Raw genomic sequence first — 27,656 nt, 5'->3', positions numbered from 1 at the left:
AGGGACTCCAGGAAAGCCGGAGAGGGGCTTTTTACAAGGGCCTGGAGTGACAGGATGAGGGGGAATGGCTTTAAATTGGAAAGGGGAAGATTTAGACTGGACATTGGGAAGAAATTCTTCACGCTGAGTGTGGGGAGGCTCTGGCCCGCGTTGCCCAGGGAAGCTGTGGCTGCCTGGAGGTGTTCAAAGCCAGGTTGGATGGACCTTGGGCAGCCTGATCCAGTGGGAGGTGTCCCTGCCCATGGCAGGGGGTTGGAACTGTCTGGGCTTTGAGGTCTCTCCCCACCCAGACCACTTCACGACTCCGCGCCCCAAGGCTGGGGGATATGGCGCCCCCCCATCCCCTCACAGTGGCCCCGCCCCGCAGCGCGGGAACCGGGCACGGGCAGAGCCTGTGGTCACAGCACTATATAGAGGCGGAGGGGCCCCTGCAGGATGGGGCGTGACCTAAGCTAAAGGGCGTGGCTTCCGTCAGTGGGCGTGGCCTCATATGGTGGTGTGGCCTCGGAGGGGGCGTGACTAATGGGGCGGAGCCTGTGATTCTGTGGCCCACTGGGGCGTGGCCACCGGGAGGGCATGGCCTCCGGGAGGGGGCGTGGCCTCGCGCTGGCGCGCGCGGGAGATTCGGCGCGGGCGATGCGGGCGGCGCTCCGCGGGCGCTCGGGGAACGCGGTGGCCCCGGGCGGGCAGCCCCGCTCCGCCGCCCCCATGGAGCCGCCCTGGGGCCGCACCCGCGCCGCGCTGGCCCGGCTGGAGACGGCGCTGAGCTGCTCCCGCTGGTAACGCCCTCCCCCCGCTTCTCTGCCCTCCCGCTCGTCCTGCTTCCGTCTGATCTTCTGCCCCCATTTCCCGCCACGCCTCCCCGTCTTTCTTCACCTCCTCGCTCCTCTACTTCCTCCTCTCCTCCTGATTCCCCCCTTTTCTCTTCCTGCTTGCCCCCCCTTTATCCTCTATTTTCTCTCCCCTCTTATTCTCCCCTTTCTCCTGCCCTCCCTCTACTCCTTCCTCCTCGACCTCCTTTTCCCCTTCCTCCTGTCTGCTCTTTCCCTTTCCCCTCCCTTCTGAGCCCCCCTTTTCCCTTTTCTCTTCCTCCTTTCCTCCTGCTTTCCCTTCCCCTCCCTTCTGCCCCCTCCTTTCCCCTTCCCTTTCCCCTCCCTTTTTCCCTCCCTTTTCCCCTCCCCTTTCCTTTCCCCTCCCCTCCCCTTTCCTTTCCCCTCCCCTTTCCTTTCCCCTCCCCTGTCCTTTCCCCTCCCCTTTCCTTTCCCCTCCCCTTTCCTTTCCCCTCCCCTTTCCTTTCCCCTCCCCTTTCCCCTCCCCTTTCCCCTCCCCTTTCCCCTTTCCCCTTTCCCTCTGATGCTCTTTCCCCTCCCTTCTCACCCCCTCCTTTCCATTTCCCCTCCCTTCTCACCTCCCTTTCCCTTCCCCCCTTTCCCTTCCCCTCCCTTTCCCTTCCCCTCCCTTTCCCTTCCCCTCCCTTTCCCTTTCCCCTCCCTTTCCCTTTCCCCTCCCTTTCCCTTTCCCCTCCCTTTCCCTTCCCCTCCCTTTCCCTTTCCCCTCCCTTTCCCTTTCCCCTCCCTTTCCCTTTCCCTCCCCCCTTTCCCTCCCCCCTTTCCCTCCCCCCTTTCCCTTCCCCCCTTTCCCTTCCCCCTCCTTTCCCTTCCCCCTCCTTTCCCTTCCCCCTCCTTTCCCTTCCCCCTCTCCCTTTCCCTTCCCCCTTTCCCTTTCCCCCTTTCCCTTTCCCTTTTCCTTTCCCTTTCCCCCTTTCCCTTTCCCTTCCCCCTTTCCCTTCCCCCTTTCCTTTTCCCTTTCCCTTTCCCTTTTCCCCCCCTTTCCCTTTCCCTTTCCCTTTCCCTTTCCCTTTCCCCTTCCCTTTCCCTAGGGCACCCTGTGTTAACCCCACGGCATTTCTCCCTCCTCTGCCCACAGCGCCGGTGTCCTGCGGAAGCCCGTGTCCCTGGGGCAGTGCGAGCACGTCTTCTGCCTGTGAGTAGCGTGTTGTCCTGGAGTGTGGAAGCCCCCGAGGACACAGCCCTCCCTTCCACCACGCCGAGGGGAGCAGGCGGCTGCCTCAGGGAGCTGGAGCACCAGCGGGAGCGACAGCCTGGCTTCCTAAAGCGCTCATTTCAGCCTCAGTGTGTTTGCCAGGTGTCAAGGTCTTGTTGTTTGAGCTAAAGCACAATCAGTTTTCTCACTTCAGCTCAGTCTCACCTAAGTAACTTCATTTTCCCAAAGTTAATCGGACGTTTTTCAGACTGTTTTTGCCTCTAGAAGTGATGGCACAGGGCACAGGGGTGCAGAAAGGCCATTGCTTGCATTTATTCCTCTAGAATCCAAGGCCATCCTCTAGCTGATAGAATGCTGTTAAGTAAAAGAGGTGAAAAAAGGTCACACCTGCAGAACAGGTGACTCCAAACTGACCAACAGAACATTCCATTCCACACAATTCAAACTCCTTATAAACTTGAGAGATTATAAGGGTCTCGCCCTCTTTGATGGCCAATGTCCAGTGAGGGCCTTGTCTGTCTGTTTGCTTCGATCCTGGATCTGTGTGTTCCTGACTCCAGTTCCTGAGCCCAGCTCCCTCCTGCCACTCACCTTGCTTACCCTGCAGCGTTTGCGGTGACGTAGTCACCGTGGGGTAGTTCATTTTCTTATTAGTAGTATTTTATTCATCATTATTATTTCATTAAAGCTGTTTTAGTTTTGGCTTTCCAACCCACAAGTCTTTTCCTCTGATTTCCCTTTCCCTGGGATGGGAGAGGAGGGAACTGGGACCCCAACTGCCCAGTTTCAGCTCCTGAAATTGGCTGGGGTGGGGCTAAACCACAACAGTTTCTTGCTGCCCAACGCGGGGCCCTGAATTGGGCCAAACCGAACCAAATTGGACCCCTCTAAACCGCTCTGGAACATTTGCCCACCTAACTCACTCAGATAACTCAGCTGGGACCGTGCTAGACCGTCACATCTAAACTTTGACGAAGGGGAGTGCTGGATCTGACGGGACGGAGCCCACCCATAGCGGGACAGGAGGAAAAACCAGCTTCCAGTTCTTCCTGCCATCTCCGACTCTTTCCTCCCTTCAAAACAAACAAAAAAGAGCAGCCTGGAAAGGTGCTGCCTGTTTCCAAGGGGGTTTTGCTTGGCTGGAAAGGACTGGGTTGCTGCTTTGGCTTTTCACTGTCTTCATGGCTTTGCTGCTTCAGGTCTGCCAGGAGTTGTTCCTGTGTTTGTGCCCATCCAAACATGGAATGGTTTGGGTTGGAAGGGACCTTAAAGCCCATTGAGTTCCAACCTTTGCCACGGGCAGGAACACCTCCCACTGGATCAGGCTGCTGGTTGTGGGGTAGCACACACGAGTGCTTACAAAATCTTGAGTCAAGTTGGAACCATCCTGCTATCAAGGCTGTTCCGAGGAGGTGACTCTTCCTTAGGACCACTTAGGGCATCATTAGGACTGGCAGAGGCTGGAAACGTACCTGCCCCAAAGCCTTATTTGTGGTGGAACCTCTGGGTGTCCCGTGTGTCGCTGCTCTTCGTGGCATAGAAACGCCAACACAGGGAGTTAAAAGGTCAGTCGTGTATCTTAAGGGTCTCTCCGCGCAGCACAGATGTGAGCTGTCTATTAAAATGCTGTGCTTGTTAGAGTGAGGAGGAGATACACTTTCTTACCTCTGCTTGTAAGCCCGTCTGGATATTCAGCTTTACCTTTTAATGCTGCAAGCATTATGTCAGCAAAAGCGGAGGAGAAGCCTCCCTCATGGCTGTGGCTCATTTGTTCCCTGTCTTCAGCTGCACCTCTAACAGGAGCTTCAAGTGCTGATGGCTTGACAAGTGAAATACTAGCTAAAGGTTTTCCTTGCTTTTTAAGGAGTAACTGATTATGGGATCAGCATCTTTCCCCCCCCTATAGGGATGTATTAAAAGATGTACAAGTGATTTATTTGTATCCAGATGTGCGGGTTCTTTCCTAGCTTTGGCCATTGTGGAAGATGCCACCATCTGAAGCAATATTTTCACTTGTTTCATTCATACTACCTATCCACCGAATAGTCGGTGAAACAGACCCCAGAAGCTTCAACAAGGAGTTATAAGTGTGTTCTTATCTATCTTTTTAAATGATTTTTCCTCAGATGTAGTGTGGCTTGCTGAAGGGTGGCTTCAATAAACAATTAGAATCATAGGATCACCAGGTTGGAAGGGACCCAGTGGATCATTGCGTCCAACCATTCCTAACACTCCCTTAAACCATGTCCCTAAGCACTTCATCCACCCGTTCCTTAAACACCTCCAGGGAAGGCGACAGTCAGGCAGATAAACTCTACTTTTGGAGTAAGAAATAGGTACTTTTTTTTTTACTCCAAAAGTAGAGTTTATCTGCTATTACCCGAGCTATTGTTCTATCTGATCTTTCCTCCTTTGTGTGCCTGACCTTTTAGTCATCAATTTAACGTGTCCTTTGATGACAGAGTCTTTGATGGTGGTTATTTTTTTAAATAAAACGAAGAAAATTTAGATTAATTTGTTTACAAGCAGCTTTGGTGGGGCATGGATCGAACCTGCAGTATCCTGACATGAGCTGACTGATGCATTGCTGAGGAGAGACATTCCGGACACTGACAGAGGCTGCCCAGGGAAGTGGTGGAGTCCCCATCCCTGGAGGCATTTAAAAGCCGAGCAGATGCCGTGCTCAGAGATCTGGTTTAGCAGTGGACAGGTATGGTTGGACTCAATGATCTCGAAGATCTTTTCCAACCAAGCAATACTATGATTCGATGATTTATTAATATGCCTGGGAAGGAGCAGGGTGAACGGTCAGAGCTGGCTCCTCGTATCCAAGGTGAAATATGTGAAAATAATGAACTGCAAGAGTCACGTCACGCGTAATGTAGCTGATTCTCCTTCAGCATGGATTTTATTATGGGCAGGGGTATTTATTAAGATCAGCCTCTGCAGTGTTGTCTGAGTAACTCTACGCGGTTAGTTATAGTTAATAGACAATGACTGTAAAAACCCAACAGCTAAAAGTAATTAGGAAATGTTGTGGTATAAAAGTCATTCAGCATTTCCTTTGCGCTACCTTTTACAGATGCGGGAAACCTGAGGCCAACTTTCCTACAGAACGAGACCCTGTTGGCTCTTATCTTTGCTCCAAGTGATTTGTCAGTGTCATCTGGAATATATCAGAGCCAAGAATTGCACTTCAGTCTCTCGATCACAGCAATGGCTCAACCAAAAGGTCCTGTTCTCGTTCGGAGCAGGCTGTTTCAAGCACAAAACATACCTGGCAGTTATTTTTATGTACCAGATTTCCTATGTTGGAGTTAACTAAACCATAGAATCACTAGGTTGGAGAAGACCTCTTAGATCATCGAGTCCAAGGCATGATATACATTTGAGATGGTGTTTGAGGGAGAGATGCTGGTGCAGAGAACACATCTGAAAATTACTGTCCTCATAGGGAAAGTGGTGATAGTTATACTTCTAGTATTGTTAACTGACCTGCTCCTAGTTTTGGGGTGTATGGCTGTCAGCTGACTGTATGTTTAACATTTAGATGCATAGACTGTGATTTTCCTCTCTAGGTAGCGGTGCCTTGCTGTTACCTGCATTCTGTTCCTCTGAATGTTTAACATGATTTAATTTGATACCTTTCGCTCGACTTGTGCGCGTTACGTGGTGGTAAAGTAACGGTGACTTTTGAAATTCATTCGGTCTCGAGAATGTTTAATTATAGCATATATTTAACAGGATAGATTGGAGTTGAAAAGTAACCGTGGCCCTTGGATGTTGCAGTTCAGATGGTAAATCATAAGGTTCTCTCAGTGGAGTAATCAAATGAATAAAAGATTTTAGGCACATATAGGGAAAGTAGAATCACTAAGAGGCTACGAATGTTAAATGACCTTTATTATGTTGATGTGTTCCCCCACCCATGTTGCCTTGATCATCTCCTGGCATAAATGTTCAGAAAGTAAAAAAAGACGGGATACTCTGAACCTGCAAATCCTCGTGGGACTTCTTACGGAAAAGTGTTCAGACGAGTGAAACTTCACGATACCAAGAAAATGTTAAGTAGGAAAAAGTGGGAATGATGGTTACTATAGCTTGGCTTTCTGTCACTGGTTTCAAAATAGAAGGCTGTGGAAGAATAGCCCTGTCTCTAGCTGAGGTCTCAAAGAATCTGGAGTTTTAATTGTTTGAGCCTAATTGTTATCTGGAGTCAAAGAGCAGTGGAGCTTTAGCATACCTTGAAAATTATGTATCAGCTTGTGAGTGTGAGAGTCACAAGATACCACGTCTTTCATGACAGAGTTGTGACAGGGCTATGGGCTTCGCTTTCTTCATTATGGCTTGTCACTTGCCATGATAAATATGTCCTCTCCTCCGTTTGTGGCTTACTCATGTGGGCTTTCCAACAGCGACTTGTCAATGCTAAAAGATTCTTTCCGAGCATTTGGCTTTGAGCAGTTTGATAGCAAGTAGAGTAGATAATTTACACCGGATAATGGATTTTTACATTTGACTTTCAGATCTTGCGTGGGTGACTCCGTTGGCAAAGAATGCCCAGTGTGCCACATGCCAGCCTGGGTGCAAGATGCGCAGATAAACCGGCAGCTCGATAACATGATTCAGCTTTGCAGCAAACTGCGGCATCTACTGGGTGTGGACACCTCGGGTAAGAGCAAACCAGGGCCTCTGACAGCCCTTGAATCCAGAACGCTCCATCTCATTCCATGGGCTTTGTAGAGAAGGAGCAGCAGAGCCCTGTTTAAGATTCTGAAAAGCTGTTCCAAATGATGTTTGGAAAATTTGATTTGAAGAGAACTGTCTGTATGGATTGCTTGTTCTTTGAATCTCTTTCACGTAGAAATCTCCATGAGCGGGTTAGTCCATAATTCATTAGAATCTGTCTTCCAAAATTAGATGAAAGTGGGATGTATTCCCAAGGCACGTGGCAATGAGTTGCCAGACCAGGGGCACAAGTTGTCATATCGTAGGCTCCTGGGGGAGCATAATAGGTGAAATTCTGCAGCGTACGCTTCTGTGTAGGGGCTCTGTTCGAGGATTAATCCATATATTCTCTCGCCTTTTGTGTATTTGCGCCAGAGCGCACGTGCTGTCCCAGTAATTTTCAGTTTAGGGTTTTCGCACACAGAAAAATTGATCTGCTCTGTGCCTAAAAAGGGGAAGGATGCAAGTCTTAACTCATTTATTTCTTGTTTCGTAACAATCAGCTAGTCTGCTACAAAGGAATTTTGTCATTGCTGACAGTGCTAGAAGATGGCAGAGATCGTTCTCTGGGAATTCATCTCTTTATCAAATTCTAGGCTGATTGTCAAAGTAAGGAAAAATGAAGTTAAATGAGCGTAGGTGACTGTGTGTGTCTTCTGCAAGCCCAGAGAGGACGTTTTAGGTAATACCAGGTTTTAGAAAACATTAATTTAGCTGTCAGATATAGAAAAGGTAATTCTTCCTTCACTGTTGCTTCTTAATATGTTTGTCTAAATTAAAGATTCTTTTTCTCGGTCTAATCCCCTCAGCACCTTCGTGTTCATTTATGGGGTAGCTCTTTATTGACATCAAAATACATTGAAGGGAGGAGGCTGGAAGCTTATGTCTTACTGTAAGGGAATACATGTTATATAGATATAATATCCTACAGTGATTAAATCTACTCGAGCATAGAAAATGGCTTAAAGAGGGTTTCAGGGAAGCATTTTAAGTGGTGAAGACTTTTAAAAACATAGTTGGATGAGAATCTCTGGGAGGAGCTGTTTGTGATGCTGTACATAAAGCATTTAAAATACGACATGGTACCGTGTTGATACTGTTCAGGCGTTTTTGAGAACTCTTATAGGTGGATTAACTCTTAAAAATTCATCTGATGCTTAACTGTCCTAGAAGTTGAATTATGCATTTAATCCCGTAGTTCTTCTAAAATAAAGTTGGCGTGATATGGCTGAGCCACAGAATAAAATCAGGTACTTTTTATTGTTCCTTGTTCTGACTTAAAAGCAGGCAGAAAATTGGAGTTTACAAGGCTGTTTTATTTGGAGGTAAAGTTAGGAACTGGGAGATTACTTTCCATCCCTTGTAGTCTTTGCAGTGTACTAAGGATTAATGGCCTTTTGGATGTTTCATACTGAGATTAAAAGGAAAACCTCCCAAACTGGTGATAGTTCACTGCCAGGGTTGGTTTGGATACGCAAGTAAACGAGCACACCTCTACCAAAAGCCAGTTAGGTGTTGTACTATGGGAAGTCACAGGATGCTGTAGCTTTAGAGATTTTGAGAGCAAATCCTCGAGGGTATTCTGTCACTCATCTCTGGCAGATCTGTCCCCTCCCGTAGCTGCATTTCATGAGCGTCATGTGTACAAAGTGAAATATGTTTGTGTTTGGAGGATCAGGAGGTCTCTTGATAAGGAGTTGCTATCATTTTCTTACAGCACCGTGCTTCTATCACATTCCTGTCAACAATATTTTCTTTTCTTTTTGGTTAGAAGGTCAGAAATTGTGTTTTATGTTCCAGTAAACGAAACAGACCAAAGAATCAATCTTTCTCTGGAGAAAAGGGGGAGAAGCCATTGGAAAAGGAATCTTTCCATAGATTTGCATTATGTCTTTTGCATGTGCCTTGTTTTGAGACAATTGTGGCTTGGCTCAAGGCTTCTGTTCGAGATCCTCGTTGACTCTGAAGTCTCTATTTATTGCAAACACATCATGCGACCCATTTTTCAATCCAAGGCAGACCTACTGAACACAGTAAGTCGTGTGTGTTGTCTTTAAAAACACACAGAGCTAATGTGGCTGAAAAGGATAGGATTAAGCTCACATGTTGAATATTTGACGTACAAAATCCCTGTACCCCCACGTTCCACAGTGGATGGGGAGGGATCTCACTTTGTACTCCGTCCCTCGTGTGACCTCTTCACGGCTTAACGTTTGTTAGGGGAACAGGAAGCTGTCTGGTTGGCAGCCTTCACGGGTGGGATGTCTGCACCTCAAAATCTTCAGCTCTTGCAAAGTCCAAGGCATCTTGAGAACTGGCTTTGATGGGACAATAGGCTTCACAAGTGGGTAATTAGTGAGAATTTATTGAATCATGACCACGGTGTGTATCGTGTGCTGGAGATGAAGGAGCTTGATTTAAAATAATGACTTGGAAAGAGAATTCATAAATACTTCAGCAGATTTTTCTGTGTGAAGTTCTTTATAAAGAAGAGATTGTGATGAATTTTCACAACAACCGTTTATAGATGATTGTGCTTTATTCTTTGTAAGGTAATCCGCTTCGCTCTAAGGCAGTCAAACAGCAAACCTTCCTCTCCTCTTCTCAGACAGAGCTAGACCTTGCAGGTGTTGGTCACAGCTTCCTGAGCTTGTGTTGATGCTGGTGGACAGTGGGAGAGATTCACTTCTGATTAGCCTTTGTAGTGTCATAATATAGTTCCACATGTACCGACGTGGAAGGAAAGAGGTTGAACTCCTGTTGTAACAGATTACATTGCATTCCATGCGTGCAATGACATTTTTCATAATAGCTAAAGATGAGTTTTTGAATAGCTGGAATTTCTCCCTTTCCCCCCCCTGTGTTGAATACTTAACTTGCAAAATAATCATTCTTCAGTGAAGGCACTAATGTTGCACAGATGGTACCGAAGCACTTCCCTTTGATTTTTAATAAGGGACTAGTTTGTCAAAGAGATTTCTCAACTTCTGTTCTGAAACCCGTAATAGAGAATAATTTGAAAGGCACACAATGTGCATCATTATATTCCTTTGATGCAGATTAATGATAGCTAAACCACATTTTCTAATTGCTCCTTTTTTTCCTGCTCTAGCCTGTTATTGCGCTGCAGCAGAACTTGGAGATGTAGCTCTCTAGTTGCAAGGCACTGCGCATCTCCTAATGTCTTTGTCTACTCTCCACCCTTTTAAGACTTAAGAAATTCAGCTCTATTAAGAAACTTGTGCTTATTATGTGCAAATAAGCCTTGTTTAGAAGGAATTCCGTTAATACAGCATGTACGCGAATGTTGCATTTAATAGGTAATGGAGAATAAATTTACTGCACCTACTATAAGCTGATACTAATACTGTTGTTGTGGGTAGTTTTTAAACTACTATAAATGCTTAAAATGTAGAATCAGTAAGGCACGCTTTACCAATTTACCTTGTCTCAATAAACCTCTAAAAATTTTGGGAGGATACTTCTTCTGTTTTAAAAATACAATTGAATCTTACTCATATATAGTAATTTTTTTCTTTTCCCTTTGAGTTGCAAGCTCCGGCTTCCAACTCGAAGACAGCAAAGAATTCCTTTAGATCGATTTTTCTGTGAGCAATTTTCTCTGAAGGTAGTTTAACTGTATGCGCTTACCTACCAGATAACGGAATCACAGAATCGTTTAGGCTGGAAAAGACCTTTAAGATCATCAATCCAACCATAAGCCTACCACTGCCAGCTCCCTAAACCATAAGCCATGTCCCTAAACAGCACATCTACCTCTCTTTTAAATACCCCTGTGGATGGAGACTCCTCCACATCCCTGGGCAGCCTCTTCCAATGCTTGACTACACTTTTGTTGAAGTACTTTTTCCTAATAGCTGGTAAAAACCTCCTCTGGTTCAACTTGAGGCTGTTGCCTCTCATCCGGTCACTTGTTACTTGGGAGAAGAGACCAACGCTCACCTCGCTACAACCTCCTTTCAGCAGTAGAGAGCAATGAGGTCTCCCCTCAGCCTTCTTTTCTCCAGGCTGAACCCCAGTTTCCTCAGCCGCTCTCCCTAAGACTTGTGCTCCAGACTCTTCACCAGGTGTACTCTCTTCACGTAAATAAAATGCCCTCTTTATACAAAATAACGTTTACTTATTAAGCCGTAAGGATATTCTCTCTCTCCCTGTCACAGCTCTGGGTCCATTAAAGGATTAGGTTTTCAAGGAGGGTAAATTGGCTCTTTGTCCTTAGGACTTCTACTTCCTCCCTCGTTCGCTTTGGAAACGGAGGAAAGGGGCAGCAAGCTCTAAGAATTAACGTTGCGTTCCAGATGCTGTGCAGAACTGTTCAGGTAAAGTTGATTTTAGCTACAGAGCATTCCAAAAGATGGAGTTGTTGATGAATGGCTGAGAGACGGCGCAGAGCCTGGCAGAAATTGCCTTCCCCAGTAAGCTCTGGAGAAGTCCCCTGGCTGGCCTCTGAATGTGTTGTATCTCCTTCACAGTATGTGTGGCCTTTTAATCATATTCCAGGAGTGCCTCCCTGTTCTAAACCACCTAAAGTAGTTGCATCTGAGGAAAAATAATCCTGGGAAAGTATTTATTTGGTGTATTCTCAGCAAGTTTTTAATAGCCTGACTTCTAAATCCCTGCTAAGCAACCGGTAATGAACAGATCAGTTTGAGAAAACCTTGTGGTTGATTTTTCACAAGCTTCCTCGCTGCCAAAAGTGGTATATAGACAGCTTCCAGCGTAAATACTTAATTGTGTTAGGCTGCTTTAGATCCCACTTCTGAAGGACAGTGACTTGGATTGTATTTGTCACTTGCTGTGCTGCACACATCAAAAAGAATTCTGGCCATCACAAAACTGCCGCACAAATTGCTTTCACAAGCTGATTTTTTTCTTGCTTTTTACTTGGAGATGACTGATAGTTCCTAGCAAAGTAAATATTTTAGAAGGAAAATCTTCTAGTTGTGTAAACAGGGAGTAAGTGGTAACTGTGGTTTATATTTTGCATCTGTTTGCAATCAAGCTCTTCCTCTTTTTCCCCTGATGTTATTGTCAGGGGTGAAATTGGATATGATTGCTTTCTGAAGGCCAGCTAGTTATGAGGTTTGGGTCTCAATTTCAGTCCTTTTTTTCCCTGTTTGCACCAAGCTCAGCCCTCCAGGAAAACCAAATAGCTGCTGCTCTGTACTCGATGATTATCTTCAGATACCGAAATGATTGATTAGGTAGCCCGAAGCTGTCTTCTTAAAGACACTTTTGCTCTGATGCCTCAGATAGTACTCCAGCTAAATCTCCTAATGTCTATCATAGTTTAATTCCAGGGATAAGTGGGGTAATTTAAATCAAGATTGAGGAAGCATTTAACCTTGAAATACTGCTTGAAAAGAAAACCTCAGATGTCTATTTTGGTATTGAATTACTAGCTATATAGTCCTGGTTTAAGTGAAATTTCAGACCTGTTTTTTTTTTCTTGTGGCTAAGGGATTGGAAATGTTTTTTCTGCTGTCTGTGAGTTCATCACAGCTTGCTGTAGAAAAGAGGCTGTAGTTACTAACACCAAAAATGGAAGAGAAGGTACGAAGAGGTAAATCACCCGTAGCAAGTTAATGCACTGAAGTGAAGGTAATACATTATTGCAGCGAGTGTCTGTCTTTCGCTTTGAATAATCAAGCCTTTGTGTACTTTATTTCAAGAATGTTTTAAAAAACCCACTAATCCTGGTCTTAGTTCTGCTAAAAATAATTATCCTAATACCCTACTTGCCTCACTAGGCAAAATTAATATTGGTTTTGTGACTGATTGCTATAAATCACCAAGACTCTTGCGAATGGTAGTCCCTGAGTCTGGAGGCGGCAGAAAGATTGAGTCGTGCCTTTACTTTGGAGAACTTGTCCAAGTAACCTAAAATAACTTAGGTTTCCAAGAAGGAATATGTAAAAAATAATAATCTGTTACAGTTCTTTGCACTGAAAGAGTTATCAAATTAAATTAGTGTCTAACTTAGAGGTCACTTTATGTTCCTTAATTTATTCCTAAGCCATTGAGGACACCGTTTACAGCCCTTGTTCTCAACTGTTATTTCATGTGCCGGGAGTACAGGATATTCCTCCCTCATCTTGATTATTGATTTGTGATGTGCTGTACGATGCGACTTATGAAATTGCTCCAGTGCATATTTTTAAAGAAATGTTCAGGATCATCAAAACGTGTAGCTTCCTTGGAATTATTTACAGCCAAGAGGTAAAGGATCAAATGACAGGACACAATTACTCACAGGTTTTCTACATATATTCCTTTGATTCATCTGCTATATCTGCAGAATCAGTCAAAATTTGTCTGGAATGCTCAACATTCTTATGAGGATGCTATTTTCACTTGCTTGCAATTATTCTTCTGTTCGACTTGAGATGAGCTGTAATATCTTTTTAGGTAATTTTCTGCCCCTCTTCTCTGCTCTGGTGAATCATTGAATCATAGCATCACTTGGTTGGAAAAGACCTCTGAGGTCATCGAATTCAACCATACCTGTCCACTACTAAACTATATCTCTGAGCACCTCATCTACCTGTCTTTTTATCACCTCCAGGGATGGGGACTCAACCACTTCCCTGAGCAGCCTCTGCCAGTGCCTGAGAACACACCTGGGACATTGTGTCCAGCTCTGGACCCCTAACCGCAGAACTGACATGGACCTCTTGGAGGAGGTCCAGATGAGGCCATTGAAATGATCAAAGGCCTGGAGCTCCTCCCCTGTGAAGAGAGGCTGAGAGAGTTGGGGTTGTTCAGCTTGGAGAAGACTCTTAGGAAACCTTATTGCAGCCTTTCAATACTGATAAGAAAGATGGGGAGAAACTTTTTAGCAGGGCCTGTAGCAATAGGACAAGGGGTGATGGTTTTAAACTGAAAGAGGAGAAGTTTAGACTGGGTATAAGGAAGAATTTTTTTTCACTGAGCGTGGTGAAACACTGGCCCAGGTTGCCCGGAGAGGTGCTCCATCCCTGGAAACATTCAAGGCAAGGTTGGATGGGGCTTTGAGCAACATGATGTGGTTGAAGATGTCCCTGCTCAGTGCAGGGAGGTCGCACTGGATGACCTTCATGGTCCCTTCTGATCCAAAACATTCTATGATAATAGTTTCTTTTCTCTTTTGTGTATGTGCAGAGTACTTCGTTAAACCTATTTCCAAGGAAAACTCAGTGATAGAGCCAGGTTCTCTCCTCTCTATGATCTGGTCAGAAATTTTCCATGATTGTGCCATGCTCTGAGCCCAGACCACGGAGCAAATTTCCCTGGCCGGGTGCTCCGTTGCCTGGTGGACAGCTTTAGCTGTGCTGGGATCCCTGGGGGTAGAGTGGCGTCTGACCTTGACGGTTGTTTTAAAGCCCCATTGCATTTGTCTCTTCAGGAGAAATGGAGGCACTCATAGGTTGTATTTAGTAACACTTCAACACTTAATGCAGTTGTTATTTTCATCTTCTCTTTCCAAAGTTGTGCTGAAGAGTGCTCTAAATTATCTTTCTTCTTCCTTGATGCACTTAGATTCAACGGAAGATACGTCCACGCCAACTGTCTCAGACTGTGAAAAAAAGAGTAAGAAGGAACAGATAAAAATGTGGTTCAGCCCAAGAAGTAAGAAGATTCGATGCATCCTGAACAAGAGTCAGCCTGAGACTAAAAGCAATGACCTTTGTCAAGACACGTCTTCCGTTTATGATTACTTTCCTTCCCCTCCTCATGAAAAGCCCTCCGATCCGATAAAAAAGCCATCACAGAGACAGAATAAGAAGATGAAGAAGAAACGTCTGGCAGACATTAACAAAGTTTGGAGCTTAGAGAAGCCTGAGCAGAAAGGAGGAGGTGAGGAGAAGACTCCCAAGGAAAAGTGTGTGACCATCTGCAGTCAACCAGTAGTCTTCTGCACTCCCGAACCAGAGAGCCCTGAAGAGCTGCTTCAGCAGGAATCCGGAAAGGAAGCTGACTCCAGCAAAAACACAGAACACGTGGGAACGCCACCACAGGCAAAATCCTCAGAGAAGAAAGAGAACAGTGAGGCTGCATGCCCTGCTCAAGTCAGCGAGGAGAAAAATCCTGCTCCGGAGACATCGCAGTCAGTAGAAAATGAAATCACACCTCTAAAACGCGGAAGGGAGCACTCCGGACTTCCAGTTACTCCTCAGTCTAAAAGGCCAAGAAGAAGCGAGAGGAGCACTGTTGGGAAGGGAGGCAGGCAAGCAGATTGCTTAAAGGAATCAGCTCATGGTCACCCCATCTCCCCAGTGTCTGAACACAAAACACCAATTCAGAGTTCCTCCTCCGTGTCAAAAGTCACCAACACTGTCATGAGGACAAGAAGCTCTGCAGTCATTCAAGCAGTAAACAGCCCTTCGCTTTCAAAACCTCCCTCTACCCCATCAACTTCCAAGACTTGTAATCAAGTAGGAATACCACACAGTCCTTCTGTGTTGAAGTCCCCTGGTGGTAACACAATTGCCAGAAGAAATTACAAAGGAGAAACTTTGCTCCATGTTGCTTCCATCAAGGTAGGGCCATCATCTTCTAGTTTACCTTTAAATAGATGTTTAAAAAGACAATGTTACTTCTGTACATCCCGTTTCGGGATGTCGGGGGAAATCTTATCTTGGGGTCTTTTTCTTCTAGGTTTATAGGGGAGATTTCAACCTGATTTTCTGATTTCATAAATGAATGACTATTGGAATGATAAAAAATAGCTATACTTGAGAAACTGTGTACTGCAGTGTCAGTTATGCACCCGAGTTCTTGGAAGTGGTGAGCGTTCAAATGCTTTGACCTTATGTGCCAGGAAGTTGTCTCTGTTTTAAGGAATTTAGCTGAGTATTTCAGATCTCCCCGAGTGATCTTGAGCAGATTAGCTTGACCTGGTAGCTCAGCCAGGACACGATCTGAATTATCTACATAAAGATGATTCTATGCAACCTTAATTGAGGAAAGCGATTTCATAATCTTTGAGATCCTCCATCTGATGTGAGTGCTGGCCCAGGAGGAACGAAAGGCTACACCCTGGGATTCCCATGCTGAGCCCTGAGCACAGATGGTGAGGAAGGGAGGATTAGGATGGAGTTGGGATGTCTTTGGTAGACCTCACTTCTACGTAGGATCAATGTTATTCTTGAAATGAAAGCTGTCACTCATTTTGCTGCTGCGTTATTGCATGAGCCGGTTGCTGCTGTGGTAGAACTTGATGGCTTCAAGGTAGCTCTGTTCCGAGAGGTCTTCAAAGAGTTTGCAGTCTGGCAATTCAGATGCACTTTGTGCTAAATCGTGATATAGAAATGCTGTGTGGTTCGTAAACTGCCTGTGCTGGTGGAACTCACCTGTCAGCATCCTCATGTTCGTAGAGCACTTCTGTTGAGACAAAGAATTTCTTCGATAACCTCTTTGAAAAGCAGTCTACTGAGCCAATTCCGGCTGCATGAGACCTTTTTCAGTGGAAGCAGCAGCTGAGCTGAGTTCAGAGATCTTACTTGATGTCATTAATATAGAATTAGGGAGGAGAAAGTGATACCTTGCCATCACAGGGCTCAAGAGCTTTAAAAGATAGGTCTCTTGTTACCTTTCGTTATAAGTCCTGTATATTCCCCTTTATTAAAGCATTGTTTACAAATTATCTTTTCGTGATTTTCTGGGAATTTATAAGGAATACTGTTATGATTGACTGGATCTAAAAAGTGGATCTACCTTGACAAGTTTTCATGCAGGTATGAATTACAGCAATATCATAGAATGGTTTGGCTTGGAAGGGATCTTAGAGATCATCCAGCTCCACCCTGTGCCATGGGCAGGGACACCTCCCACTGGACCAGGTTGTTCCAAGCCCCATCCAACCTGGCCTTGAACACCTCCAGGGATGGGGCAGCCACCACTTCCCTGGGCAACCTGGGCCAGGGCCTCACCACCCTCAGTGTGAAGAATTTCCTCCTAAGGTCTAATCTAAGTCTTCCCCTCTCCAATTTAAAGCCATTCCCCCTCGTCCTGTCACTCCAGGACCTTGTAAAAAGTCCCTCTCCAGCTTTCCAGAAGTCCGTTTCAGCACTGGAAGCTGCTCTAAGTTCTCCCTGGAGCCTTCTCTCCTCCAGGCTGAACAACCCCAACTCTCTCAGCCTGTCCTCACAGCAGAGGTGCTCCAGCCCTTGGATCGTCTTCATGGCCTCCTCTGGACCCATTCCAACAGTTCCACAGCCTTCTGATTTTGGGGATACGCATGTCTGATTCTTCTTTAGAACACAAGTATTTAATCTGAGGAAACAGCATCTCTGCAGCTTATCGTGATATGTGGAGTAAACAGGGATGTGCCAATAAGGTGGCTTTTCACTGCAAAGCATTTTGACAGTAAATGAGTAAAAATTGAGCGGTTCATGCTATAGACAAACAACCCCGTTTTGATTATTTGAGTTGAGTGGCGTAGCTGGCAGTGCCTGTTGGCATTGGTACAGCCTCTCTGAGAAAGGATGAGGGCTATTCCGGTGGGCTGAGCAGCTGAACTCCAGCTGGAGCGTAGGCAGGTGGTGGGACAGACACATGAATTCTTCTTCCAGCCCTGTGGGTGAATTGATTTTGGTGTCGTCTTTGAATGCTTTTAATTATGGAGCTAAAATGGGGAGTTGCTTCTGTTCTTCATTAGTTCTGCTGTGGTTTTAATCCATTTATTCATTTTGCGTTGAGGTGCTCGTTAGTAAAGGTTTGTTTAACCACACAGAGCTTCAGGGCGATCTCTAAGTTCCGACTTTCTTTTAAAGGTAATTAAAATAAGGTGAGGAGAGGTGTCTTTTGGTTATGGTCTCAGTTTATCCGCACGCGTCTCTGTTTCCAGCCGGTGAACTTCCAGTGCAACTCCAAGAAAGTTGTTTTGCTGTCTCTGTTCCTCTTCTCCTCGTCTGTAGAAGGAAGCGATACAGATAATCTCCTTTCATTTGTGGTGTTCTTGCTATAGAGCTTAATTATGGGGATGTTATGGCATTCCGAAGATCCTGTCTCCCCTGGGAGCCGGTAAATGTAGGCACAGTTACTGGTCCATCTCAAAGTGGATTAAGACTGAGTTGCTCGAAGCCAGCATGGTGTGAGGACTTGCTCTTTCTAAAGTACTATTTGTCATGGGATTTGGTAACATTTTACTTTATGGAGCAGTGAACAAGAAATATCGGTGATTAATTGCCATGAATCTGCTGAGGATGCGTGAGATGCAAGAAGACATTTCTTGTAAGCAAGCGTCTTTTGTATGTTTCCGGATCACTCTTCGGAGCTGGAGGAATCCTGCTACCCAGCTGATAAACACGCTTTCTTAAAGCTGATCCCAAACACGAGGCTTTTTACTGTATGTATATTCTCTTTTCGTTTCTTTTCAGAATAGCCCTGTCATTTTTTCTGTTTCTACAAGTATTTATCTTCCAGTTTTGTTTTATAGGTGATTTTTTGTTTTCTTGCTCGTTCCACAGCCCTTGATGTTTTTCTGTGTGTGTAATGGGAAACAGGCTTGTAGCTGCCACCCTCCCCCCAAAGTGAAATAAAGTCTAATTCTCTGGGACTTCATTAATTACAAAAATAAATCTGTGTTATTTTCATTAGCTGTTAGGGTCTAATACCCTGAATTTAATTAAAGCTAATCGAGTTCTCCCTTTTTTCCTTATTTAAAAGAGATAATAAACAACATTATGAGGCATTAAAATTAAATGTATTGTGCTGTTTCAAGTGATTCTGAGGGATTGTCCCTGTTTACTATTGCTAGTTATAAACTTACTGAAATCAAAATGCTTCTGGAGAAGGGTGGAGTGTGGATGAACTTGTTGCTGAGTTAAACTAATAAATTAAAGTATATGTTGCTCTTCCCATAGCAAACAGCAGTTGTGTTTGTCTTCCTCCATAGTCGTTGAACTTGAAACTTCCATTTCATTAAAATACTAAATGTGACTTATTGCACTCCTGACATTCTAAACTGGTGGGAGGTGTCCAAGGCCAGGTTGGATGGGAATTTGAGCAACCTAATCCAGTGGGAGGTGTCGCTGCCCATGACAGGGGGGGTTCAAACTAAATGTGCTTTGAGGTCCCTTCCAACCCAAACCATTCCATGGTTCTAGGAAATTGCCCAGTCAACAGCCATGTATGACTTCTCTTGCAGTACAATAACCACTTGTTCACAGTTCTACCTCTTATGTGGCAATTAAAAATGCAGCCCAGTACTAAACTAGTTATTAGAGTCTTAAGTCTCCTACACAGAGAAGAAAACCGTAGTTTCTTGGTATGGTATTTCGGGTCTTGGTTGTGCCTATGTTTCTTCTGCACTGACAAAGGAGATGATGGGGCAGTTTACATAGTGGAATTGGAATCACAGAATAAATCACAGAATCACCAGGTTGGAAAGGACCCACTGGATCATCGAGTCCAACCATTCCTAGCACTCCCTAAACCATGTCCCTAAGCACTTCAACCACCCTTTCCTTAAACACCTCCAGGGAAGTTGACTCGACCCCCTCCCTGGGCAGCTGTTCCAGTGCCCGATGACTCTTTCTGTGAAGAATTTTTTTCTGATATCCAACCTGAACCTCCCCTGGTGGAGCTTCAGGCCATTCCCCCTTGTCCTGTCCTCTGTCACTTGGGAGAAGAGCCCAGCTCCCTCCTCTCCACAACCTCCTTTCAGGCAGTTGTACAGAGCAATAAGGTCTCCCCTCAGCCTCCTCTTCTCCAGGCTAAACAACCCCAGCTCTCTCAGCCGCTCCTCGTCAGACTTGTTCTCCAGCCCCTCACCAGCTTCGTTGCTCTTCTCTGGACACACTCCAGAGCCTCAACATCCTTCTTGTGGTGAGGGGTCCAGAACTGAACACAGTATTCGAGGTGTGGTCTCACCAGTGCTGAGTACAGAGGGAGAATAACCTCCCTGGACCTGCTGGTGACCCCATTTCTGATACAAGCCAAGATGCCGTTGGCCTTCTTGGCCCCCTGGGCACACTGCTGGCTCATGTTCAGTCGGCTGTCAACCAGCACCCCCAGGTCCTTCTCTTCCGTGCAGCTCTCCAGCCATTCTTCCCCCAGTCTGTAGCGCTGCATAGGGTTGTTGTGCCCCAAGTGCAGGACCCGGCATTTGGTCTTATTGAACCTCATCCCATTGGTCTCGGCCCAGCAGTCCAGCCTGTTCAGATCCCTTTGCAGAGCCTCCAGCAGATCGACACTTCCTCCCAGCTTAGTGTCATCTGCAAACTTGCTGAGGGTGCACTCAATGCCTTCATCCAGGTCATTGATAAAGACATTGAACAGGGCTGGACCCAGTACTGAGCCCTGGGGAACCCCACAATCGCTGCTGCTTGGATTCCAGAAAGAGAAATAGCGAACTGCTATGCTACAGGATAACGGAGGACCACGGCAGCAGCCGCACTGTTACACAGGAGCAGATTGGGAGGTGGCTGGAAGAAGATTTCGAGTTTTTATTGTTCAAGTTAGAAGCAATTACACCATTGTCCCTCTTCTGAGAAAGGTGGAAATTGCATCTGTGCAGAATATCTACTTGGTTTTGAAGACAGGTGATCCGAGGGCTGAAGCACCCCTGCTATGAGGACAGGCTGAGAGAGTTGGGGTTGTTCAGCCTGGAGAAGAGAAGGCTCCAGGGAGAACTTAGAGCAGCTTCCAATGCTGAAAGGGGCTCCAAGAAAGCTGGGGAGGGGCTTTTTACAAGGTCCTGGAGTGATAGGACGAGGGGGAATGGCTTTAAATTGGAAGGGGGAAGATTTAGATTAAACCGTAGGAAGAAATTCTTCACGATGAGGGTGGGGAGGCCCTGGCCCAGGTTGCCCAGAGCAGTGGTGGCTGCCCCATCCCTGGAGGTGTTCAAGGCGAGATTGGATGGGGCTTGGAACAACCTGGTCCAGTGGGAGGTGTCCCTGCCCATGGCAGGGGGGTTGGAACTGGATGAGCTTCAACATCCCTTCCAACCCAAACCATTCTATGATTCTGTGAAAGAAAAGGGAGCATTGGGACCCATTTAGGTTACGTCCTGTTCCAGGGACCCTTCAGTTTTGACTGCTGACCAGGAGGGCTTCATAAAGGCTTCACCTGCATTTAGCATGCTGTGCTGGACTCTTCATGTTTGTCAAACCTAATGCTGTAATAACTACAGGATAATTTCTTCTGAGCCCGTGAGGCTGTTCTTCCTTTTTTTATTGCTTTGTTACAGGTTAATGATACATTAGAAAGAGTGAAAGAAGATTTTGTGGGTTTGTGTGCATATGATGGCCAACATCCAAATGCCTTTTAGATCTCTTTTCAGGTGTCTGACCTGGGTAGCAGTGCAGTTCCTTGCTTTGGGTAATAGATGAATGTGTGTAGTATCATGGTTGAATGTTGTACATGGGTGGAATATCTCCACTTCTGGCTTCCTCTCCATTACCAGCCTCCCCGGAGCAAAAAGCACTGGATGAACAACAGCCAGCTGCTTCACCATGAATGAATACATCCACTGGTCCAAGATCAGAAAGACCAAAGTCCAGACCTTGTGATTCTGTGTGGCAGATGACTTCGCTGTGTGTATAATATTAATCTAATTGGAGAAATGAGGTCTACTGGCAGAAACGAGCTGGGTGACTCAGGTGCAGGTGTAGCACCTCAGACTGCTTAGAAGTTGTAGTTTGACACCGACTATCTAATGTTAAAGCCAAGTGGTGCGGGAATGGTAAGCAGCCTCCTGGTTGTGGGTAGCATCCGGCACGTAGGTCAGCACAAATACCAGACGGTGTAATGGTTTGAAAGGCAGGTCTTAAGGACATGGAAACTGGCCATGAGTCAAAGCAATCCATCTTCCCGACAGCTGATCTGAAAGCTCGGAAACTAATCGCCCTTTCTTTTTTGATAATGCTTGGTTGTTACTCCTCTTGTTTCCGCGGTGGCTTAAACTTCTTGAATGTTGTCATTTCGTTAAAGGTGAAGCATAGCTGCTTGTATGCTTGTTAATTAATCCATTGTTTGCTGGGTAGGGAATGAATTTGAGGATATTTGAGGTGAGAAATTTGCTCGTTCCTAGAAAGCCTGGAGGACAGTCAGGGAGGGGCTTTTTTTCAGGGAGTGCAGGGAGAGGATGAGGGGGAACGGTTTGAAGCTGAAAGATGGGAGATTGATGTGAAACGTTAGGAAGAAACGTTTTGCTGTGAGGGTGGTGAGGCCCTGGCCCAGGTTGCCCAGAGCAGTGGTGGCTGCCCCATCCCTGGAGGGGTTCAAGGCCAGGTTGGATGGGGCTTGGAGCCCCTGATCCAGTGGGAGGTGTCCCTGCCCACGGCAGGGGGTGGGACTGGATGGGCTTTGAGGTCCCTTCCAACTCATTCCATTCTGTGATTCTATGGAAGAGCTGGTTGAAGCCTTCACAATTACTGTAAGCACTCTGGAATTCCTACTTGCCCTCTCTGACCACTTAGGAGTTGTAAATAACCTAGTTTCCCTTCTCCCTGCCATGAGTTAAAGAAGCAAATGTATCTTGGCTTGAAATGTGGGTTTTGTTAATTTGTTTGAGCTAATGATTGAAGTCAACTGGTTACCTTTGCAAATAAAGGGAGAAATGCTTGGTTGATGTGGTACAGGTTTTTATGTTCATCTTCATATACTGCCCTAATTCCTTAGGTCTTTTTTGAACTGGTAGAGTATGGGTTTTTTTAACTCGATAATTTAAATGTGACTTTTAGGTGGAAAAATTTGATGGTTAGTGGAAATAGTAAAGGGTAAAATGGGGAAAAACCCCAAACAGACACAAAATAAGACTATAAGAACGCTTGCAGTCCTTCTAAACTATCTGACTGCGTTAGCATCGTGACACAATTGACTTGGAAGAAAACAAACGAGAAAGCCTTGTCTAAGCTGAGTGAAGCTGGTTCTCTGGGCTCGTGCCATTTGTGTCTGCAGGAGCTAAATTCTTGTTGGAGGAAAGCGATAGTGAAGCCGTGTAAATGCCCTTCTCTGTGTGAGCTAATGCTGTCTTCTGGGTCTGCCAACAGATGGCCCCAATGCCTTTCTTGCTTCTGTGGTTTTCAGAGCTCCCTTAAGCTGTAGCAGAGGAAGAGCAAACCCTTTGCATTATTGTGTTGTCACTACACATAAGCTTGTTTATGAGCTTAAAATGTCCTTTGCTTTGTTCTTCCAAATGGATAATTTTGCATTATGCAGTAGTTTCTGCCTCTTCAAGAGCTGGTTGTAATCCTTCATTGATTATGAGATTTAAAAATAAATGTTTCCCTGTGAATTGTTAATGTTGGCATTGTTCTATCTGGTGCTTGTCCTGTTCTCTGTTTCTGATCGAGTCGTATCTTCAGTCACCTTTCCTCCCTGCTGTTGCTACAAACTGGTAGGACAAGCTGTGGTGGCTCCACCTCGTACCCTCGGGTACGGATATGGCTCCGTATTCCGGGCTGATGATTTTCTGCTGGTGTTGCTAGATGATGCTAAATGATGTATAAAGTCTATTTCAATACTTGTCCAAGTTTGAATTAGTAATCTTAAAGCAATGCTTGGGTCCCTTCTGCCTTCTTGTGGAGGACAGACACAAGGTAGATAGGTGTCTGGGACTAGGATTTGTCCCTACCAGGTGCTTAGCCTTTCTTGTTTAGAGTTGAGCGAAACACTTTTAAATGTTTTGAGTGATTCCATCAACTCTAATAGAACTGGGGAGACCTTAGAGCAGCTTCCAGGACTGAAAGGGAGCGTACAGGAAAGCTGGGGAGGGGCTCTTTATCAGGGGGGGCAGGGAAAGGATGAGGAGGAAGGGTTTGAAGCTGAAAGGGGGGAGATTTAGATGAGATCTTGGGAGGAAATGTTCTGCTGTGAGGGTGGGGAGCCCCTGGCCCAGGGTGCCCAGAGCAGTGGTGGCTGCCCCATCCCTGGAGGGGTTCAAGGCCAGGTTGGATGGGGCTTGGAGCCCCTGATCCAGTGGGAGGTGTCCCTGTCCATGGCAGAGGGTGGAACTGGATGGGCTTTGAGGTCCCTTCTGACCAAACCATTCTGTGATTCTATGATAATGTGTTACCTGCGCTTCTTACTTTTCAATCACTGTCAGACAATGGTGGTCCTCTCAGCCCGAGTTACCCATATATAGGTCTGCTGTGGATTTGCTTCTTGAAACCTCATCTTCCTCCTTTTAACTAAATATTCACAACATAGTAACTGACTGAAGAGGCTCTGCAAGGACAAAAGGCCCGTTCTCCTAGCAATGGACAGTTTAGTTAACGTCTCTTGTAATGCTGATTGGCAGCACCCATCCAGTCACAGCTGGTGTGACAGCTTCCCCTCCCTTTCTGTCACTCATTGCGAGGTGCCAGTTGCAGGGAGCAGCTCCATTTACAGCTGAGGGGATCATAGAATCACCAGGTTGGAAAAGACCTCTTGGATCGTCCAGTCCAACCGTTCCTATCAACCACTAAACCGTGTCCTTGAGCACCTCATCTACCCGTCTTTTAAACACTTCCAGAGATGGGGACTCCGCCCCCTCCCTGGGCAGCCTCTGCCGGTGCCCGATGACCCTTGCTGTGAAAAATGTTATCCTGATATCCAGTCTGACCCTCCCCTGACACAGCTTCAGTCCATTCCCTCTTGTCCTGTCCTCAGTCACTTGGGAGAAGAGCCCAGCTCCCTCCTCTCCACAACCTCCTTTCAGGTAGTTGTACAGAGCAATAAGGTCTCCCCTCAGCCTCCTCTTCTCCAGGCTAAACACCCCCAGCTCTCTCAGCCGCTCCTCGTCAGACTTGTTCTCCAGCCCCCTCACCAGCTTCGTTTCTCTTCTCTGGACACGCTCCAGAGCCTCAACATCCTTCTTGTGGTGAGGGGCCCAGAACTGAACATGGGATTCAAGGTGCGGTCTCACCAGTGCAGAGTCCAGGGGCAGAAGAACCTCCCTGGCCCTGCTGGTCACACCATTTCTGATCCAAGCCACGATGCCATTGGCCTTCTTGGCCACCGTGGCCACTGTTGGCTCCTGTTCAGTTGGCTAAATGACAACATTTTCCTTCTGTAAATAGCTAAACAGCAGTTTCTCAATTGCAACTTAGACCTGGATGTCACTCTGTGGGTGTTGTCGGTGCTCCTTTCCACACCAGCAACGTTTCCTGTGACAGAACTGCAGAGATGTTTTACAAATCAACGTTCACCTAACTGTTCCAAAAAGGCTCTGGTACCACCTAATGCCCACACAAATTATTAGCTGTGCTTACCGCTTTAAAGGAGCTCTCTCGAAATGTCAAACCCTTGCTGTACATGTTTGCAAACTTAACTTTAAATGATAAGCTGAGATCTTGCTCATTATAGATAATTGTATCTTCTCCTCGTAGAAGGAGATCTAACGCTCAGCGCCGGCTTAGCTGTCTCAGAATAACTCTCCGGATTTGATGCATGTCTCTTGCTTTGCAACCACAAAGTGTTTTACCAGCAGAGTATTCTTTAATTGCTGTGAAAGTTAACGTTTTGCTGCGACATTTTGCTTGTGAATGTAATCTCTCTCTGATGTGCCGGTTTGCTTGGCTGTTGTAAAGCCAGTTATCCTCAGCATTGTTTTGGTGAATTTGAGTTTCCAGTTGTTACTTGCTGGATTTATTTCTGCTGAGCAGAGTCTTAGTATTTTCTCTGAGTAAAGATTAAAGCCGTTTTGTTTTTCCAAAGTGTTCCTTGATAATAGAAAAATGGGATTAAGTTTATTTTTGTTGTATTTAAAGCTTAATGTAATATTTTCTCACTTTTTATCACTGGAGTAGCATTTAGGGATTCCCTGACTTGCCACTACTTAACAGCACAGAATTTTCTGTATCATGGAGTAAAGTTCCCTTCCCCCTTCCAGTTCCTATCATTTATACACTGCAGTTTTGGTCAAGGACAAGAACTAGATCACAGAATGGTTTGGGATGGAAGGGACCTCAAAGCCCATCCAGTCCCACCCCCTGCCATGGGCAGGGACACCTCCCACTGGATCAGGGGCTCCAAGCCCCATCCAACCTGGCCTTGGACACCTCCAGGGATGGGGCAGCCACCACTGCTCTGGGCAACCTGGGCCAGGGCCTCCCCACCCTCACAGCAAAACATTTCTTCCTAAGATCTCATCTCTATCTCCCCTTTTTCACCTTAAAGCTGTTCTCCCTCACCCTGTCCCTGCACTCCCTGATCCAGAGCCCCTCCCCAGCTTTCCTTTATCCCCTTTCGGTACTGGAAGCTTCTCTAAAGTCTCCTCAGAGCCTTCTCCAGGCTGAACAACCCCAACTCTCTCAGCCTGTCTTCCTAGCGGAGGTGCTCCACCCTCTTGATTATACCCCAGTTTATATATCAGCCTCTTCATTGGGGATCACAATCATAGAATAGTTTGGGTTGGAAGGGACCTTAAAGATCCTCCAGTTCCAACCCCCTGCCATGGGCAGGGACACATCCCAATACCCTGGTCTAGGGAAAATGTCAGTGGTCCTTGCAGTGAAACCAGTAGTCCTTGGTTGCAGATGGAGGATCCAAAAGACAATAGAAATTAGAAATTAAGGCATTTGTGCCAAAGCCGTGCAGAAACTTGAGGTCCTTGCGTTGGTTTAAGCTTTGAAAAGCTTGCGTGGTGGTGGTACCTGACACTTAGAGGGGCAGAACGGGCTGGCTTTGTTGGTTGTGTGCCCACAGCCGTGGAGGGTTTCTGGTAGTACAGCGAAGATTTTGGAATGGAATTGGTGGCGCCTGTTCCAGCAGGACTGCTCTCTGCTGCTGCTGCTCTGCGGTAACGAATGTGAGAAGGAGGGGGGCTGGCTGACAGCGCACAAAATGCATATGAAATACCAACGTGCTGCGCTGCCGATGGGGCTGTGAAAGGAGAAGGGGGTCAGAGTCTCTTTTCAATCTCTTTGGGTTGCTTTTCCAACCTGCACTGCAGAGTTTTCCATGGCTAAGCTTCCGCGGGAGGCTTCTCCTTGCCTATTTATAGCTGCCTCTGCACATGCTCCGGTCTTGTGACCAACTTTCTCTCTTACGCTTTCCTTTTAAGAGCATCAAAACCTCTGATTCTCAAATTCTGCTCCATTGCTTCCTTCACCTCGTCTCTACTCAGCCTCTTTCCTCTTCCCATAATCTCTGCACCCTTTTTCACATACATTTCCTTGCGTATAGTGAAAACTGAATCTAATGTTCTTCCAAAACCCAAGTGAAAGCTATTTTGGTAGAATAACCGTCGGAGAAAGTGTCAGTGAGATTCAACATGAGTAGGAATTGAAGTGTTAAATAAAACACTTTCCCCTTTCCCTTTCGATTTCTGGGAAAACAATTTATAGGAGCTTGTCGTGCTTTATAATATCTTTCATATATGCGTGTTTCTAGCCAGTTATTTAGATTACTTTGGGAAAAATATTCCACTCTGAAGGATAAGGAATTTCTGAATAAGGGTTCCTGATTTTAATCCTTGCTGTTGCCTCTGACGGACAGATTGGATTCAGCACAAATCTGCCCATTTATTCTAAGTTAAGTCTGTTATGTGCGTTGTTTTTATGTAAAAATATATATTCATGTAAAATGTGTGGGTGCTTCTAAATGAACAGGAATGATAAACTGTGGTCTCCAAACCAGCCAAGATTTTTATCCTGACAATACCTAGATGGAAAATTTGTATCATTACATTTTTATTGCAGCTAAATTTATAGTTCTACATCTTTTTGTGGTCTTTGTGTTTCTTCTTCATTACTTTTTAATAACTGGGTTTTTCCTCTGTAGGGCGACTTGGCAGCGGTTGAAGAGCTCCTGAAAAACGGGGCAGATCCCAATGTCAAAGATAACGCTGGGTGGACACCACTGGTGAGTGTTGAAGACTGTTTTTCTGTCATTTGATCAGATTTCGTTTTGCCCCTGCTTTCCTTTCCTATATTTTAGTTCCCTTTATATGATTTAGGTGACAAAGAATTACGCCAAGCGAAGAAATG

The 27,656-nt window shown here is 45.8% G+C and overlaps 1 protein-coding gene across 3 annotated transcripts in view; it reads left to right on the top strand.

Annotated features, from left to right (window-relative positions):
- The first annotated feature begins 595 nt into the window (after positions 1 to 595).
- Positions 596 to 27,656, top strand: part of BARD1 (BRCA1 associated RING domain 1) — a 58,157-nt gene continuing 31,096 nt past the window's right edge. For 2 of the 3 annotated variants that reach the window (XR_008450336.1, XM_054069550.1), the window contains exons 1-5: positions 596 to 779; positions 1,927 to 1,983; positions 6,531 to 6,676; positions 14,272 to 15,272; positions 27,451 to 27,531. Coding sequence is in view for 2 of the 3 variants with exons in the window: in XM_054069550.1 (XP_053925525.1) it covers positions 637 to 779; positions 1,927 to 1,983; positions 6,531 to 6,676; positions 14,272 to 15,272; positions 27,451 to 27,531 (1,428 nt within the window). In the remaining variant the exon portion in view is untranslated. The remainder of the gene's footprint in view (positions 780 to 1,926; positions 1,984 to 6,530; positions 6,677 to 14,271; positions 15,273 to 27,450; positions 27,532 to 27,656) is intronic. The other variant, XM_054069551.1, reaches the window with a different exon arrangement.

The sequence above is a fragment of the Cuculus canorus genome, chromosome 6, assembly GCF_017976375.1.
Source record: "Cuculus canorus isolate bCucCan1 chromosome 6, bCucCan1.pri, whole genome shotgun sequence".
Taxonomy (NCBI): domain Eukaryota; kingdom Metazoa; phylum Chordata; class Aves; order Cuculiformes; family Cuculidae; genus Cuculus; species Cuculus canorus.
This window is presented reverse-complemented; position numbering and strand designations above follow the sequence as displayed.